General features: G+C 39.4%; 1 protein-coding gene across 1 annotated transcript in view; it reads right to left on the bottom strand.

Annotated features, from left to right (window-relative positions):
• ACBD6 (acyl-CoA binding domain containing 6) overlaps positions 1 to 17,290 on the bottom strand; it is a 172,390-nt gene that overhangs the window by 133,935 nt on the left and 21,165 nt on the right. The window contains exons 2-3 of the mRNA XM_054981553.1: positions 14,878 to 14,942; positions 14,226 to 14,322 (exon numbers count right to left, since the gene is read on the bottom strand). Coding sequence (XP_054837528.1) covers positions 14,226 to 14,322; positions 14,878 to 14,942 — 162 coding nt within the window. The remainder of the gene's footprint in view (positions 1 to 14,225; positions 14,323 to 14,877; positions 14,943 to 17,290) is intronic.

Raw genomic sequence — 17,290 nt, 5'->3', positions numbered from 1 at the left:
ACTTACTCTTAAATGGGATCTTTTTCCTCTCTGTGCTGTAATGTTATACTCTCTAGGTCTGCTGCCTACTGTTAGTAGCTTTGGGTATTAAAACCCTTCTGAAAAGAGCCATGGGGCACCTTAAAGATTAAGCAGTATATTGGGGAATAAGCAGGGAGCCCCATGGCGCAGAGTGGTGAGCTGCAGTACTGCAGTCCAAGCTCTGCTCATGACCTGAGTTCGATCCTGGCAGAAGCCAGATTCAGGTCGCTGGCTCAAGGTTAACTCAGCCTTCCATCCTTCCGAGGTTGGTAAAATAAGCACCCAGTTTCCTGGGAGTAAAGTGTAGATGACTGGGGAAGGCAATGGCAAACCACCCCGTAAAAAGTCTGCCAAGAAAACGTGATGTGACATCCCCCCATGGGTCAGTAATGTCTCGGTTCTTGCACAGGGTCTACCTTTACCTTTACCTTTTGTGGAATAAGCATTCAAAGGCAAGAACTTCTACATGCCTCAATAAAGAAAGACAATTCCATTTACTTATTTTTACAGTGCTAGAACACTGAATTAACCCCAAACTGAATGGCTGCATACTTTACTTGTTTCTGGTTGTCTAGCAATGGCTAGGTAATGCTAGAATAAAAAAAAAAATTTAAAGCCTAAACGAAAACAAAGTTTTATCAGAATACGAGCAAAGACCATAATTCAAGGGCACCAGCTTTATGCATTTCAGTAAGGACAACATACATAAGAAGCCATCTTTATTTTGATGATAAAAACCAGTATGTGTCGCATTTAGCAGACCAGTTCTGAGAAGTGTTAAATAAAACTGAGTAAAAGAGCCCATCTGTTCAGGTGTCCCTCATGAAACAAGATGAAATAATGGAAGTTATTCTCCCCTTTGAGTAAGTTTTTGTCAGCTTTCTCAGATGCCCAAAAGAAACATGAGAAGCAATGCAAGGTCCTGTGAGAACAAAAACACAACAGCCAAACTTTACTTTAGAAGAGAATTTAATCAGGAGGCAAAAGTAATCGAGATTCCTAGTAAAGCCCAAGGAAGAGGCAAAGTAGTTTTGTTTAGAGCAGACTGGAAGTTCTGCAGGTGTCCTATAAGCACACAAGAGGCTGATATCTATGTAGCAGAAAAAGGAGAATGATTAAAAGCAGTATGTGAATAGACACAAATCCAGTCATTATGGCGCTTCCATACAACAAATGCACAATTTGAAATACCACAAATGTCTTAGCACAACTCTTATTACCTGCATAGGCTGGTCAATTCCTGGTAAATAAATTCACTGTTCCATTTAAGATTGAGTAAAACCAATATTCAGTCACAAAATACTGTTTGAGCTTGCATGGTTTCACAAGGTTTCAGAAATGTGCGCGCATTGTGGGTTCATTCCATAGACTTAAACAGCAAATATTTTTATTTATAAAATGCGCTTGGAAACTGCTGCACAATGATTGAAACTTGTCAGTGTGTATAGAATGCTGCCATGAGTACATAGCTTCAGTCACACACACACACACACACACACACACACACACACAAAGACTTGGGGTCATTCTTCCAGATCTAGGTATCAGAAACACCAATCTCTTCAGTTATGACATAACAGAACTGCTTCCCCTCAAATAGATAGGGATTCCCTAGCTTAATGTTGATGTTAATTAGGAAAAAAAATCAGATTCCTTGTAGTACATTTACTAAGGGAAAAAACAGATAAAATCCTCCTCTTCAGATACTCCCCACCTCCCTTTCTATCATGGTGTCATACCCTGGCTCTCTCCAGGAAACTAACTTGGTCAGACGCTAATTGTATTTGACAGCAACAATTACACGCCAGGGTGGAGATTTGAAGTTGGTTAATTGTGTGCACCATAATTGCTGCCACCTCCTTTACTAACTAAAGCCAATGCCAGGACAGTAAAAGCGAGAGAGCACACACTCCACCTCTGAAATCAGGTGGTCTGAGATTGCAGCTTAGAAAAATAAAGGGGTGCACATCCGTCTTTATTAGGAAGCAACGGGACACAATACAGGGTGTGTCTTTGACAGGATAGCTAATGAGGCATGTAATGAGAGCAAAGCAAGCGCTATTCTAAAGACGTTTCCCACCTGTAGATAACAGTGCTGAGCTTCAGATATGGCTGCATCCTGAAAGCTTGCTGCAGCAGTCTCCAGTACATTATCTAGAAACTATGTTAAGCTTTCTCGCAAAAAACTATCCTCCCTTTTTAAAATGTACCTCTTAGAATTCTTGAGACTCTTTAAAGAGTTGGTCAGTTAACATCCAAAGAATATATAAACATGTTCAGAAGACCTCCTCCCTATGAGACCGTGAATAGACCTCTTGTGAAAGGCTATTGTATCTCAGTCACAAAGACAATTTGTGTCTGTCAGAAACATCGTTCTTTAATATTGTTCTCAACAATACTTCTCAGTTCCAATGAACAGCCACAGCAATTGTGTGAGCAACCATCAGTACCTGGAATGTTTTCAAAGGGCCAATGAAGAATTACACAATTTCAGCAAACCGATCCTTTCATTTATTAAACTGCCCAATGTACTACCAGCTCCTTTTCGTTGCAGTGGCTCCAGTTAAAATTCTGCCAATGGTACCGTACTTATAAAACTTTAAACTTAGCTTTTAAAATATTACATAAAATAACTACCTCCTCCTTCCATGCATTCTTAAAAAGGATATGGCTCTATGATACTATTCATGTTTTTTTTTAGTAGCTTGCTCAGGGCATCCATTCTTCCCATCTGTAGGATGTTCACTGTAGTTAGTAATTACTACTTACACTTCAGTTTCATTTGAGGGATTAGCCAATTACTATTCTTGAGGAAAAGGGCGGATACCAAATAACCTCAGGATAAATAGCAATTTAATTGTACTTCCTAGAATATTAACCAGCTTGCATGCTATTCAAAAACTTGAACCACTGTAGTTTACAGTTCAAATTTCTGGCAATACAGAACATCATGCTTGCAGCTGATCCAGTGCATTGCTACATCTGCTAGGGACATTAGCTCAGTTTTCAATTCAGAAATGTTGCCACTGACACCTCAGAAGTATGCTGGTAATAAAAATGGGAAATGATTCAAATGATCTGGTTGCTACAATCATTCCTCAACTTCTCCCCATTTATGAAGTTCAACTTCTACATGCCTCTACAAGAAAACATGCAGATCATCCATCTCTCATTGACATCTAAAACTAAACCATTTATTAAAGATGAAGTCTTTTCTTGCTCTAAGGAGCTCAAAGTGGAATACAAGTACATTATGCTAAAAAAAACCCCTCAATGGGTTGTTTAAGAAATGGCTAAATGGAGACTTGAGCCCAAGTATCCTGGCCCAAGTTCAGTACTATTATAACCACATTTGCTCTCTTTAAAGGTCTCACCAAGCCTTTAGTTTTCAATAACCGTGGAGTTTTATACAGAGATGTATGCCACTATCACCACCCCTAAAATAAAATAAATCACAGTACAGGAAACATAAATGCTAAAATTTTAAAATTCATTTGTAGGTTTTAAATGTTAGCTATCTCAAATGCACAGTCTATACTAGAGATGGGCAGGAACTGAAATGCAAACCAAAGTTTGGCACGAACTGAGCCAGTTCATGGTTTTGCGAACCAGAGGGTCATCAGAGCCCATTTATGACAAACCGCCACAAACTTAGGCCAGTTCGTTTGGTTCATTTTTCAGTTTGTCACTGCAGATAGCCTGGCGCTGATCTGTTTCCTAGACAATGGGGGATGGGCTTTCTGCAGCCCTTCTGTTGACCAGAAGTGACCTTCTGCTGGCCTGGAAGTGACAATTCACTGACCTGGAACAGATGTCTTTCACAAACCAAACGAACTGGTTCATGAACTGCATGAAAGTTCATGGTTTGTGAAACGCAACAAACCACAAATCGCACGATTCGGTTTCCCCCCCCCCCGGTTCACGCCCATCTCTAGTCTATACTTCAGGGAGCAGCTGCATTTTTTAAAATAGTAGATACAGTGAGGGGATCATCTTACACTCAAATACAAGTTACAAATATACATAGTAATAAAAAAAATTAATTAAAAATTACAACATTTTTTGGGTGGAGTCATCTTCCTTTTAAGTAAATACAATCATGTTATTTTGTATGTTCTGCTGGTTCAAATCTCACTACTGCCATGAGCTCAGTAGGTGGCCTTGGGTAAGCCACTACTTTCAGCCCCAGCTCCCCAGCTGTATTGTGGGGATAATAACACTAACTTGTTCACCGCTCTGGGTGAGGGACTAATCTGTCTAGAAGAGTGGTATATAAGCGCAGTTATTATTATTTTCAGCCTTTGAGTTGTGACTCTTGAGTGGGCACAACAGCCCGTATAGCCATCTTTTTTTTTGCTGTTTTTGGGAAGGACCTGCTGCTAATGAATAAGTATAGAGAGCAAGGGAGCATGCACACCAAGAACATTACTAGGACAACAAGACAACTCATCAGTGGAGAGGCTTCCTTTTCAGTACAGGTAGGTTCAGACAGGCCACCCACCCCTAACACAAAAGTTCTCTTGACATGGCATAGCCTGTCTCTCCAACCCCCCATCTGACTAGTTTTACACTCACACACAAATACACTATTCTTTGCCTCCTCTCTCTTCTCCTGGCATAACCTGCCCCAGCCACTACTACTCTTGTCAATCAGTCCTCCAATGTACATGCAAAAGCTCTCTCTTTGCCTAGCCCAACCCAGCCATCTCCTGTACCATTCCACTCAGTCTTCCAATATGTTGGGCTTGCTTGTGGCATGTAGACCACTCTCTCCTTGGCCCCTCTTCTTTTTTCATGTAACTGTATCATGTGATGACTTACTGTCACATGTTTGTAGTCCAGTGAGACCTATATTATTATGGTGGGTCCCTGGGTCTAGAAAGGTGGAAGGCCATTGAATTAAGCCACACAGAATATCTTTGCTGGCCTTTCCATGCTCCCTGCCCTCCTCAAAATTCTAATGACGTTTGCTCTATCTGTGGAAGCTTATGCCACAATAAATCTGGTTTTGCTCAGTCTAATTGATTACGTGGCCACCCTTTTGGAATTCTATTTTTCAGTACACTCTAGGAATACTAGCCACTATTATGCAAGACATGAAGTGGACCATTAAAGCTTTTTGTCATTTCTGCAAGAAGCCTGAGCTTTTTCCTTTTAGGGTGGCAAGTCATCTCGAAAGGTAGTTGCCAGAAATGTTGTAAACATGGGGTAAATATGGGGGGGGGGTTAATGAGGGGGGAATAGAAATGTTTAAGAAAATAAACATACGCACAATTTCTTACTATGCCTAAACTTACTCTATTGCTTTAACAAGAATAAATACATCATTTATAATGATGGCATGTAAAATTGTATTAGTTATATTTATGAAATGTAAAAGTAAAACGCCTTAGTTTCTACAAGAAAAGTTGCAACTACACCAAATACTAAAAACAGAGAGAACTACCAACTGTAGCATCCTCATACTACCTTAGTACATGTACCTTGGTTTTTGCCATCTGAAAGGGAGGGAAAAGTTGCAGTTATCACAAAGCTAAGAGAATAAATGAATTCTGAGTACAACCTTCTAATACTGAAAACACAGAACTCTTCAATAGTATATCATCACATATATTATAGCATATTAATTGAAGATAGGTCTAGCTGTATTTAAACAATATATGTTTGAAAAATGTTGAAAATGTTTAGAATATACACAGGAATTGTCAACATCTACTGCTGCAGATTGTCTTAAGATTTAAAAAATTTTCATCAAATACCTGGAAAGCCACCGTATATATCTTGTGGGCTGCACTCAGCTTGATGGATTAAATATTTCACAGGCCTGATATAAACAAGAGAACTGCTATGAATCTCATGTGGTGACCTTGGGTCAGTAACTATCTTTCAGCTTCACCTATCTCACAGGATTTGGGGGAGGAGATGGGGAGGGTCAGGTACACTATCATGAGCTCCCTGGGGAATGTTATTTTATCTAATAGCATGAAAGAATGAATAGAATGAGTCCATGCTATAATGTTTACTGACCATCTGCCTTCTCTCTGTTGGTCTTACACAACTTACTAATTCGAACAATCAAATAACTTCCCATAGTTTGTCTAAATATTCCCATAGATGCTTTCTGACATCCATTGTAACATTCATGCCATGACAAAACACTCAATCATTTTGGATCCATTGGCACTGCCTATCCTAGAATTGCTTTCATGATCCAATGTTAAACCAGTATCTTTTAGCATGGTCCCACCATAATGTACGAAGTGCCTTCTCTCCTCAGGATACTACCAGCATCCATTCTATTCCACGTTAATTCCATTTAATATAAAGGACATGATGTTTCACTGAGTCATTAATTCAAAGTAGTTCTCTTGAATGCTTTCACATAGTGAACATCATTTCTTCTTCCACAGATGCACCAGGGAATAAAAATGACTTGTCTTGCTCCCACTTATTCAAATACAGTATATCAGTATCCATTTCATGGACAAATTTTGTATGTTTTTATTAAACGCTTTTCTTCACTTATTTCTACAATTTTCCCTAAACCTATGAGTCCTTCACATTTGCCTTAGGGTTTTTATTTTAAAAAAATACAAGGAGGAGAGTGGATATTCAATTCCCCCCTCTCTTGCTGGTCCCTCCCCCTGCCACGCCACTGTGATAAGCAGTAGCTTGGGGCAGAAACCATGCATACCACCCCTGGTCAGCTGATCAGGGAGCTGGACAGAAAGCACTCCAGAATACACTGTCCACATCAAGTGGTGAGGTGCTTAAAGAGAAACACACATACAGCACACGTCCAGAGACCCTCAACCAGAGGAAGACGGTCAAGCTTGGAGCAGAAACTGTACAGCATGTCCAAACCCACCTTCCCGTGACCTCTGGCTAAGTAAAGGGGGATTTATCACATCAGGTGGCCACTCAGACAGTCTGATACAGTCTCACAATACCTCTCTTTGGAGGTGGAGTTGAGTTGCAGTGTCATCTGTATTTGCAAAAACATTATTTCTCTGCTTTGAAGGACTTAAGCCACAATTTCTTTAGTTTGGAGATTTTTCTGTAAACCTGAGGATTCCCCCAGGTTTGTAGAAACATCTCCTCTTATCATACTTGGATCCATTGTGTGGATTTTTTTAAAATCCACATTTTGAGGCCATATTCAGAATTAGACATATGACAAACTGGGACTCTGTGAAACCTATGAGGGAGGGAAATCCACATGGCATCCCTCCCCTTCCTACCTCTTTCTTCCCCCACCTCCCCATTTTCACTATTGTCACAGCTGTTTCTGTCCTCCAGCCCCCTATTTTTCATTCTCCTGTGCTGGTAAATAACACAAGTTGGCAACTAACAGAAACAGAGCAAGGGGCCTAAACAGCTACCTATGCAAATCTCTTTCTTGTTGTTGTTGTTGTTTTTAATTTCATGCCAGTTTAAACTTCCAGGAGCTGGTCTGGCAGTATTTTATTTCAATTAACTGCCAGAATGAAGAAGACTGCAATGTCATAAATAAAAGTTAAGGGTCCATAAATTTAAAGAGGCATAAAATCAAAGAAAAAAAAACAAACACCCTATAAACTCAGAGTCTCCAACTGCGTGTGCAGTTTTCCTTATATTTATTGCATAAAGGCATTTCATTCTTTTCTTGCCATATGGAGCCTGGGATTTGAGTCAGTTCTGAAAAGGACTCAGAAGTGCTTCAGCAAAGCAATTGGTTTTTCAAGATACCCCATTATAAATTGTAACTGCATCAGGAAAAAATGCCTGTTATTTGTCACACGGGTGCATGGGAAGGAAAAAAAGGAACTAAACACCACTGTGTTTAGCATCTGTTACACATGGTTTCTGTGACAATTTAAGTGCTGGAACCCCAACTATCCACAAGTCAATGAAGACCTACCTGCCTTAAGAAGCTGGCTTACAAAAGGAGAATTGCTAGGTACCAATTTTACACATGGCCATGAGAGAAACCATTCTACTATTACCTTCAATTTAATGTTCACCAATCAACCTTAAATTCAAAGCTGTGTCAACTGGCACAAAAAGTGTACACCAAACAGGAATCTTTTAAAATAATAATTAACATTTTAGACACCACAAAATACACACACAGGTAATCCCACATTGCAGATGCAAATTACCAAAGCGAGAACAAATCTTTTAAGTGGTAAAACTTACTCATAGCAGCTTTTTAACCTGCACTTAATCTCTGCTTTTACTTTCGTATCAGCATACTGTAAACCTCCATTTTTGCTTCCTTTCCAAGCTCAAGTTTACTGAATAATAGTAATATTATAAAACTACGTTATAATAAAATGTTACCATTGTGCCTTACAAATTTGGAACAGGACAAACTATTGCCAGGTATTTTCATCAAAACCCTTACTCACCATTGCAAAAGCTGGCTGTTATCTGAGCTAAGCTACTGCTATAGCAATTAGTGAAGAGATGTTGCAAAAACGTTTTTTAAAAATCCATTTTTGTGCTTCTTTCCTGTTTAGAAATTTTTAAAATGTATGTAAGCCAATCCGCGCCTTAAGATTTATATCCCACTCTATTCCAACAAAATAGAGGAAGCTATATTGATGCATGAGTAATTTGGACTTCCAGAGGAATTTTTGTTAAAATGTAAAACTGGTATAAAAAATAATGTAGGTACAAAAATATTAATATGAGGCAAAGGCAAGCTTAAGGTGTTTAGCAACACTTTTCTCAAATATCTTTCCTGGACAGACTATGTTGAGGAATAATCAATCAGCTTCAGTAAGAACCAGTTTCAAATTATAATGGTAATATGTGCAGAACGCTAAAACATCTGCATAATATATGCAGAACCTTAAGAAAACTCTGCAAACAGAAAAGTTGCTATGTTTAGGAGTGCTTTACTGCTACTCAGCCATAAGACAAGCTGTTCCACTTTACCAGGTAGCTTAACAGTAAGGATAGACAACTGACAGCCCAGGAGTCCAATCTGATTGTGGGATTTCCCATATGGATTCCAGAATAGCCTTCAATCATAATGACCCTGCCCTATTGTTATGTATCATTTGCTTTCTCACATAAGAAAAAAAGATTTGGCTTCTGGAACGGCCTCCGTCAAAGTGATCAGCAACAGAGACTCTGCCAGAGAGTTTCCCTATTAGACACTGACTAATTTCTTATCACATAGCTAAGACACAAGCAAATCCCATCAATTGCATGGCATGCAATAATACATGATCTTAACATGTTCCTACAAAATGGATCAGGGAGTTGAACAATGGGGGGGGGACCTGTTGAATCATTCTTTAAAGCTGAAAGTACACTGAACCAAGTCTCCAAAATCAAGAAGTGTTAGTTGCTATTATAAACTGTTTCTGAAAGACCTCTCATTATAACTTGTATAAGAACAGGCAGAGAAGCAAATCTTCAATACATTTTGCAAGATTGTTAAACAGGGAACTTTCTACTAGATTTTGCTTTTTAAAGAGGCGGCATGGTATAGTGGTTATAGTGTGAGACTAGGATCTGGGAGGCCCAAGTTTGAATCTGCACTAAGCTATGAAAGCTGTTTGGGTGACCATGGACCAGTTACACACATTCAGCCTAACCTTCCTCAGAGGCTGTTATGAGGATAAAATTGAAGAGAGGAAAACAAGATAAGCCACTTTGGGTCCCCACTGGGGGAAAAAGAGGGGTATAAATGAAGTAAATAAGTAACATTTCCAGCATTGTACTGTTCTGCATATTATACAGTCTCTCCAACAACAGGGAAACATTTGTTTGGTTAGTATGCCAATAAAGCAACAAAGCAACATTATCTTAGATTTTAACATACTAAATCCCTAGAAGCATTTATATAGCTGCGTTCAGGATTGACGACCTCACAAGTATGCTAAGAAGTGCATAAAGATTCATTATATTAAATTTTCAGAGCATACTGAAGCCTAGTCTGAAACACCTGCACAGATTAAGGTTTTACATAGTATAGAAACATCTATGTCATGCAAAACTGTTTTAGTCCTAGCTTTGCTCCCATTTCAATAAAGAAACAACCTTTACCATCATGAGCAGGAGTTAAAGGAAGCCCTGCAGTAATTTGTGTAAGCGCTGCTTTTCCTTGCAGATGATATATCATTAGTGGAGTCATTCTTTTGGTAGCAAAATAAAGATACAAGGCAGGATATAAAAGAAGCCATAGATTAAATTAGGCCATGACCCAACACATTCTTCCTTTGTTTTCTTTCCAACCTCTAGTAATCCTGACCAAACCACTCTATTCTCACTACAAATAATGGCTCATTGGGCAGATTAACAAGGTGGCATCTGTTTGAGTGATCAAACTAGAAAGACATGAGGGGGTCTGGGTCTGCTTGCAAGCCACTGCTCAGTGAATGTGTTGTATTTACTAGATTTCTTCCTGCAATAAAGGGCTCTCCGACATTTGTTTATCGTCACTGCATTTACTACATCACTCCCCTCATCTGATGAGTTAGAGATGAGGTTGCTATAAAAGCTCTTAGATTCTCTGCCCTTAATATGCAGTTTTAAATGCTATGATTTTTGGGAAGAAAAAAAAAACACCTCACTTCTAATTTTACAAGAAAAATCAAGGCCTGGATTACAAGTCACAATTTAAGCTAGTTTAAACCGGGGTGCAATTACATGCTCGGACCAACGCATTTGGTGTTACTTGCTAAAGATGATTATAAGTAGAAACCGTTTCTTTTAATACATGGGAAAATCTATAGACTGCAGAACAGCAATAGGGCTGGTTCTACTGATGTTTTATCTAAGGCATTTCACAACTGCAGAAAAGCAGCAGCATAAGACTATTACAATACCTTGGATCTGGGGATTTGGTTAGGAGGCATCATGAGGCACTAATTAAATTACTTCAATCCATTCTAGTTGCTACCCAAATGCTTCTTGCCAGTATGATGCTATGCATATAGCACAATCTACAAGCGTTATTAACAGGGGAAGCAGTGGTTATAGGTATCGCTTTCCTTTATTATCACTGAATGAACTGTTCAACAACATGGCTGAAGTTTGTGAATTATGAAATTATTTATCTGTCAATTTTTAAACATTTTGGACAGTAGTAGACATTTGATACTACAAGCTTGCAATGGCTGGTTGGCCACTTGATGAAGCACTGCCACCTGGAGGCTGTTCACGAGGAAAGCAGGAAAAGTTTTTCAAACAAGTCATTTATTCGCTAGGTCTAATCTGCTCCTGCAGTTGGCTTGCTCTCATAGCCGCTTTATTTCCTTTAAAACCAGTCTGGTTCATAAGAGTATACTGGGTATTTTAAATGTTTCCACCACTGCCACTATCAGCTGCAAATTCAGCACTATATTCTTGTTCACTGAAATGACAATTCTTTAACATTTTTCATAAAAACAAAATGAAATACACAGCGCCAGTTAAGTATATGCTGTCTCTCACCTCGCCCCCAAGGCTCATCATCACATTTTCAAAACCCAAGGGAACTGGGTGGGTGGGTGAATTAACAACTGATTTTGAAGAAAATAAATCTATAATAGTGAAAAAATAGTGAAAGGGTGGGATACAAGAACAGCCTTGCTTGGATCAAAGGAAACCATTTCTAATGGAGGCCAGCCAGGGTCCACCAGTAGTTCATGCCAATCACAAAAGCACCAATATTAGATCACTCAAGGACAAGGTAGTGATTTCTACATGCTTTGAAGACTTTGCAGGTATATAGAAAAATGCGATTTACAAATTAACCAGGAGGAACACCTACCACCAACAGCCTAAAACTGTCTGATCAGGACTAAACATACGCCAAGACGCCCAGAACACGGAGAGCAGTTGAGAAACAGTTAAATGGGGTGAACGCAGAGGGAGATATAAAACTGACCTGCTCAATCCCCAGAGAGCTTATAGAATTCTGAAAGGGATGGGATGGGTGGGAGGTAGATTTTCCTATCATTTGTTCTCCCACACCCCCCAATCTGATTTTTTAAAATTCCTCTCCCTTGTATCTTCAAATACAAGATTCTGAGAAAAGGCCAGGTTGTGAGTTTCCGGGGACTATATGGTGCTGCTACTGCAAAGAGGATGCAGCTACATTACACAGACACTTGGTCTGATATACTGTGCAATCCTATGGTGAGTTACTCCAGCCGAAGCCCATTGGAGTCAATGGACTTAGACTGGAGTAACTCTCCATAGGATTGCACTGTAAGCAAGTAAGGCAACTGCTATGATCTTACTACGAAGAAAAATAGGAAAGATCAGTGGCTTTTTTCCATCCCAATTTTCTGTTTGTCCAAAGACAACCTAAACTCCCTGGATTACCTGTAGATCGAAATGTAAAAGTAGGCACTGTTTGAGAACCCGCTTAAAACTGTCACCATAAGTTTCTAAATTAAAATTTGAAGCTAATAACTGCTATTCAAGTTCTGCAATGCTACGACATTGCGCTCACTACTAGAAACACAGCTCCCTCATGTGGCCCGAGGATTAACTAGTTACAATTCAATTTCAGCAAGATCAGAAGGAAAAGACGTTATGAAAGGGAAATCATGCCTGTGGTTTACAAACTTTCCAGTAATTCCCGCTTATGTAAATCTTAGGATATGAAATACAACTTGTGTTCTAAGAACAACATAATTACCTATCATTACTATTAACAAGCATTAATATATTAAACCATGGAGGGTTAAAGCGCTTCACATACATTACCTCAATGAAAGACAGGTATGTATTATCATCTAATTCAGATGATAAGGCTGAAAGAAGAGTTTTTGTTTAAGCATCCCCTCAGATGGTGCAAGGCACTGTTTGCACACTTTTGGCCGTATCTCCAAAATCAAAAGGTCCTGGCTTTTTTATATAGCCATAAGGTTAAAAAAACTGGCTTTTTTGCTAAGTTTTGCACTCGCATAGTTCACGTGCATCTCCAACAGATATTCAAAATTATGTCCTCAGTTCCTGATGAAAACACTGCATTTAGTCAGCTTTAAATATCAACATTACATAACACAAAAAAGTTATCAGGTAACTACTATACACAACATGAAAGTAACACATGCAAAGAAAAACCTGGAGAAAGGTTGTTGCGTTTTTAATCATGCCCGACACTGCCTATAGCCAGCTGTATACAGTAATGGAGGATTCCGTTTTAAAAATGACGTATTCAATATTAATTGCAAGTAAAAAATTATACTGAATCTAGAACACTAATAAAGGTAAAACAGGTTGCTTACCTGTAACGCATTCTCCTAGTGGTGTATTTAAACTGACAAACTTGAACCTGTTCAGATGTAGGATTTAGAAACTTCTACAGCTAGCTTTTAGGTGTGGTGATCTCCCTCTAGATTCACAGTTAGGAGTGAGCATGCCCAGAAGGGGAAAAGCCATGTGTTCCTGCTCCGTTCCTTCCAAAATATACAAGTGTGCCACATCAAATTAAAAAGGCACCTGTTGCAGAGAAGGTGGGTGGGTCCTGTGAATGCATAGAGGACACTCAAAGAACACCACAACAAGTAAGCAAACTGTTTTTACTACTTTATGGTCTCTGTGCATCGCACTGATGGGCACAGACTAGCAAACTGACCTTCCTAGGGATGCATACATGTGCTACAGTTAAAGAGATAATGTACTACCACTAAGCCAAAGGAGGTAACCTGTAGCCTGAATGCCAAGGGCATAATGCTCCAAGAGAAAAATCTCATGGAGAAGGTTCCCAATTGATAATACTGCTTCAGTGGACTAAACAGAACTGAGCAGGAAGGGGAGTTCTTCCTGCACAGGGTGTGCTCAGTCCAAGATGTGACCCTGGAGGGAGGTGATCTCTGCACCTAAAAGTTTCCAAATCCTAGCTCTGGGAAGATACTAGAGCATTGGTGCAAGTGCACAAGTAAACCCTTGAAGGAGAAAAGCTATTCACATCTGTTATCAAACCTCTGATTACCTTCCTCCAAATAATTCCTCGAGCCACTTAATACGTCACTTACCAGCTACCCAACTTTCAAAGCAGTAACTCTTCAGTCAACTCTATAGCCTCAGTAACTGCTAGGCCCGGGCTCTGCACACAGGGAAGCATTTCAGATGCTTGACCATTCCCATTTTTTCAGGCCTAAGCAGGCAGCAAGAATAAGAGGTCTGCTGAACCCCTGGCGAGCAGCCACATACAGCTGGCAAGCTCTGTTCAACGATCAGTAATCAGAAATTCTGGAGCTGATTAAATGTACCTGTGGATTCCAAGTTGGGTCCAGTTTCTTCACAGTGGCAATATACTCTCGCATTGCCTGCTCAGGACTTGCATCACCCAATGCTTTCCAAGCTTCCCTGGAACACACATGGGAGATAAAAGGAACCAACATTCAGTAGTGTCCAACAATTAACTCCAGATTTCCTCCCTCTCATTCAACGCGCTGGATCAGACTCGTATACTTCTTTCTGTATCCATCTTTACTAGCCCTAGCTAACCATAGGGCAAAAATCACACAAAGCTCTATTTGACCCTGTTTTCTAATGCTATAGGGACAATCAAAAGGTGAAAGGGCACAATTATATTTAAGTACCCATCAGTGGCTTCCCATTATTGATATTATAACCTGCCCTACTGTAAATGGGGGTGTCATGCAAGAGCTAGCAATACAGAAACAGCACATAAAGGCACCCATTTGGCAGCTTCCTTCTCAAGTACTTTATAAACACTGCGGAGTTCTTACAACGGTTTAGTGGTTGGACAGAGAGTAACTGCTGACTGACAGTTACATAAATTCACCCTAATTCCTTCAACAATGAATACGAAATAAGGCAACTTAAGCATACGCAAAGGGATTTGGGAAGGGGAAAGTGATCAAAAATAACTGGGAGTTACTGGGCATTTCCACTTACCACTTCTGTTTTCCCTCAAAGTCAAAAAATCCAGGTTTAGGGGTGTTGCAGCTACCACATTTTACCTAAAGACAAAGAAGAGGGAAACTATGTGAGTATTAAGTCCAAAGAAAAATGATGCTGTGTTATTTTGAATTTTGCTGATGCGAACTGGCTGACAAAATAAATGTGCCTTCAGGTTTTAATTTTGTCACAGCCTAAGAACATAGGAATTGCCTTCCTGGGTCAGCTCACCTCCCAGTCCATCCAACAAGATGTCTCTGGAAACTCAAGAGGGGGATGAGGATGATGGATGGCCAAGCTTCTCTCTAGCCTTCCGCCCTCAGCAGCGCACTGACTCTGAGCACTAAGGTTCAATTTGCAATTGTTAACTACCATGCCAAGCAAATGAGAAAGCTATTTTTGTTTACAAATCTTTCACTTTATTTGTCAAGCATTACTCTAAGCAACCTCGAGAGAAAAATAAAAAAGATAAACCTCAAATGAAAGACGCCTATAGAGGTCATGGCTTTCTTTGAGAGCCTTTATACAACAGTGTATGCACGCACATATACAACAGTGTATGGTTAAGCTACAGGAGGTGCAAAACACCACCAGGAACACCACCAAATGTTGGACATAGCAATGTATCTTAATGCTCTTGTCCTGACAAATATAAAATGGCAAGTATTACCAGGTTAACAAATGGCTGCTCCAGGGTGGGGGGGGCACACATTCAATATGTGGGACAGGATGGCAAGAAACTTGAGAGTGAAAGGAACAAATACATGTAAGAATCACAAATTCAATAGTGGGGACTGTGTAAAGGAGGAATGCAAAGAGAGCAAAGTATTAGATAGACCTTCTGATATCTAGCAGCAATGATAGCAAAACAAATACCATTTCAAATAGACCTTTTCCTGCAAAGAAAGATATAGTTTGGAGAGTTCAGAAAGTTCTTGTTTTCCAGAGAGGTCTTGCCACGTAATTCCAGGAACACAACAACAAGATGTTACAGGAAATCTATGTTAACAGGATTCTGAACCATGTCTGATCGATGGGAATTACCTATCCTAAAGCTGCACTCCCCTCAGAGTGAGAGAACTGAGAACTGCTGTCCTTGTGAAATTTTACGCACCAAAATATACAGTATTGCTCATCTATACACTCAATACAACATCCTATGCATTATCCTATTTTTGTTATCCTTATAAGACTAACAAAATTTGTGGTAGGGTATGAGCTTTCATGAGTCACAGCTCACTGCTTCAGATACCAGAACCTATAAGACTAACCTGTAAGAATCACTTCTTCAGGTATCTGAAGAAGTGAGCTGTGACTCAAAAAAGCTCATACCCTACCGCAAATTGTGTTAATCTTGCCTGAAAACAAAAGGAAAAGGGTTTTAAAACTCAACCCAAAAAGGAGAATGAACTAAGAGGGTCAAGCTAACGTATAAAAGTATAAAAATTTAATATTTATTACAAATTGCGTACACAAACACCATAAAATAGAAGTATAAAAGTTTAAATATCAGAACTCCTATAAAATACACACAAAGTTGAAAATTCCATAAAAATTGATGGAGAGTCCAATGACCATGAATAATACAGTATCTAAAAATAAATTGACCAGATGTGTTGCGGCCCATATCGGCTTTCCTCAGTGGTCATTAAAATCCTAAGTACAACCACACACATCCAGGAATTAATTATTCCAATAATAATTAAAAATTGATTAAAAACCAGGTGTTGGTATTAAAATAGCTTTCATAATGTGTAGTTGTGAAGTTTTAAATATATTACCATGGATAAACTCTCATGGTTGTTTCACTACACATCTGACCATGCCTTCAATATTATTCTGTTACAAAATGATACCTATCACTGCAGGTGCGAAGTCTCCATCAAAGAATTATTGTAGTTACCAAATAACCTGGTCACAGCATTCCAGTCTTGGCACATCCTTGGCCCATCTTTGTTCTCCTGGTCAATCAACATGCCCAACGGCAACACAGGAGGCCACTGCTTCTATAAAAGCATACTGTATGCGCAGATTTACATATGTATATTTTACAAGTCTTGTCACTACAGGAGCAAAAATGCAAATGAGCAAGACCAGGGAACTATCTAGCAGAGGAAGGTAGATTAAAGCTACGTTAAGTTCAAGAGATCAATTGCTGAAAAAGAAGAGCTAACCATGTTAATGACGACAGAATAACTAGGCAGCTGTATCAAGGGCTTCCAGGTAACAACAGTAGGTTTTATAGACGTTTTAGCAACTCCATCCATTCTGGTGAGTTAGTGGAAATCCTAATCCTGGGGGCACTTAAACCAAACTCTCACCTTCCAAACCTGTACTAGGGAAAGAGACATTTGGCTGCAAAACAGTAGCTTTTGCCATTTATGGGTGGCTTCCAATAGCTGCTGTCCCT

This window comes from Eublepharis macularius, chromosome 5 (genome assembly GCF_028583425.1).
Source record: "Eublepharis macularius isolate TG4126 chromosome 5, MPM_Emac_v1.0, whole genome shotgun sequence".
In the NCBI taxonomy this organism is placed as follows: domain Eukaryota; kingdom Metazoa; phylum Chordata; class Lepidosauria; order Squamata; family Eublepharidae; genus Eublepharis; species Eublepharis macularius.
Note: the sequence above shows the minus strand (reverse complement) of the source record. Positions and strands in the feature narration are given on the sequence as shown.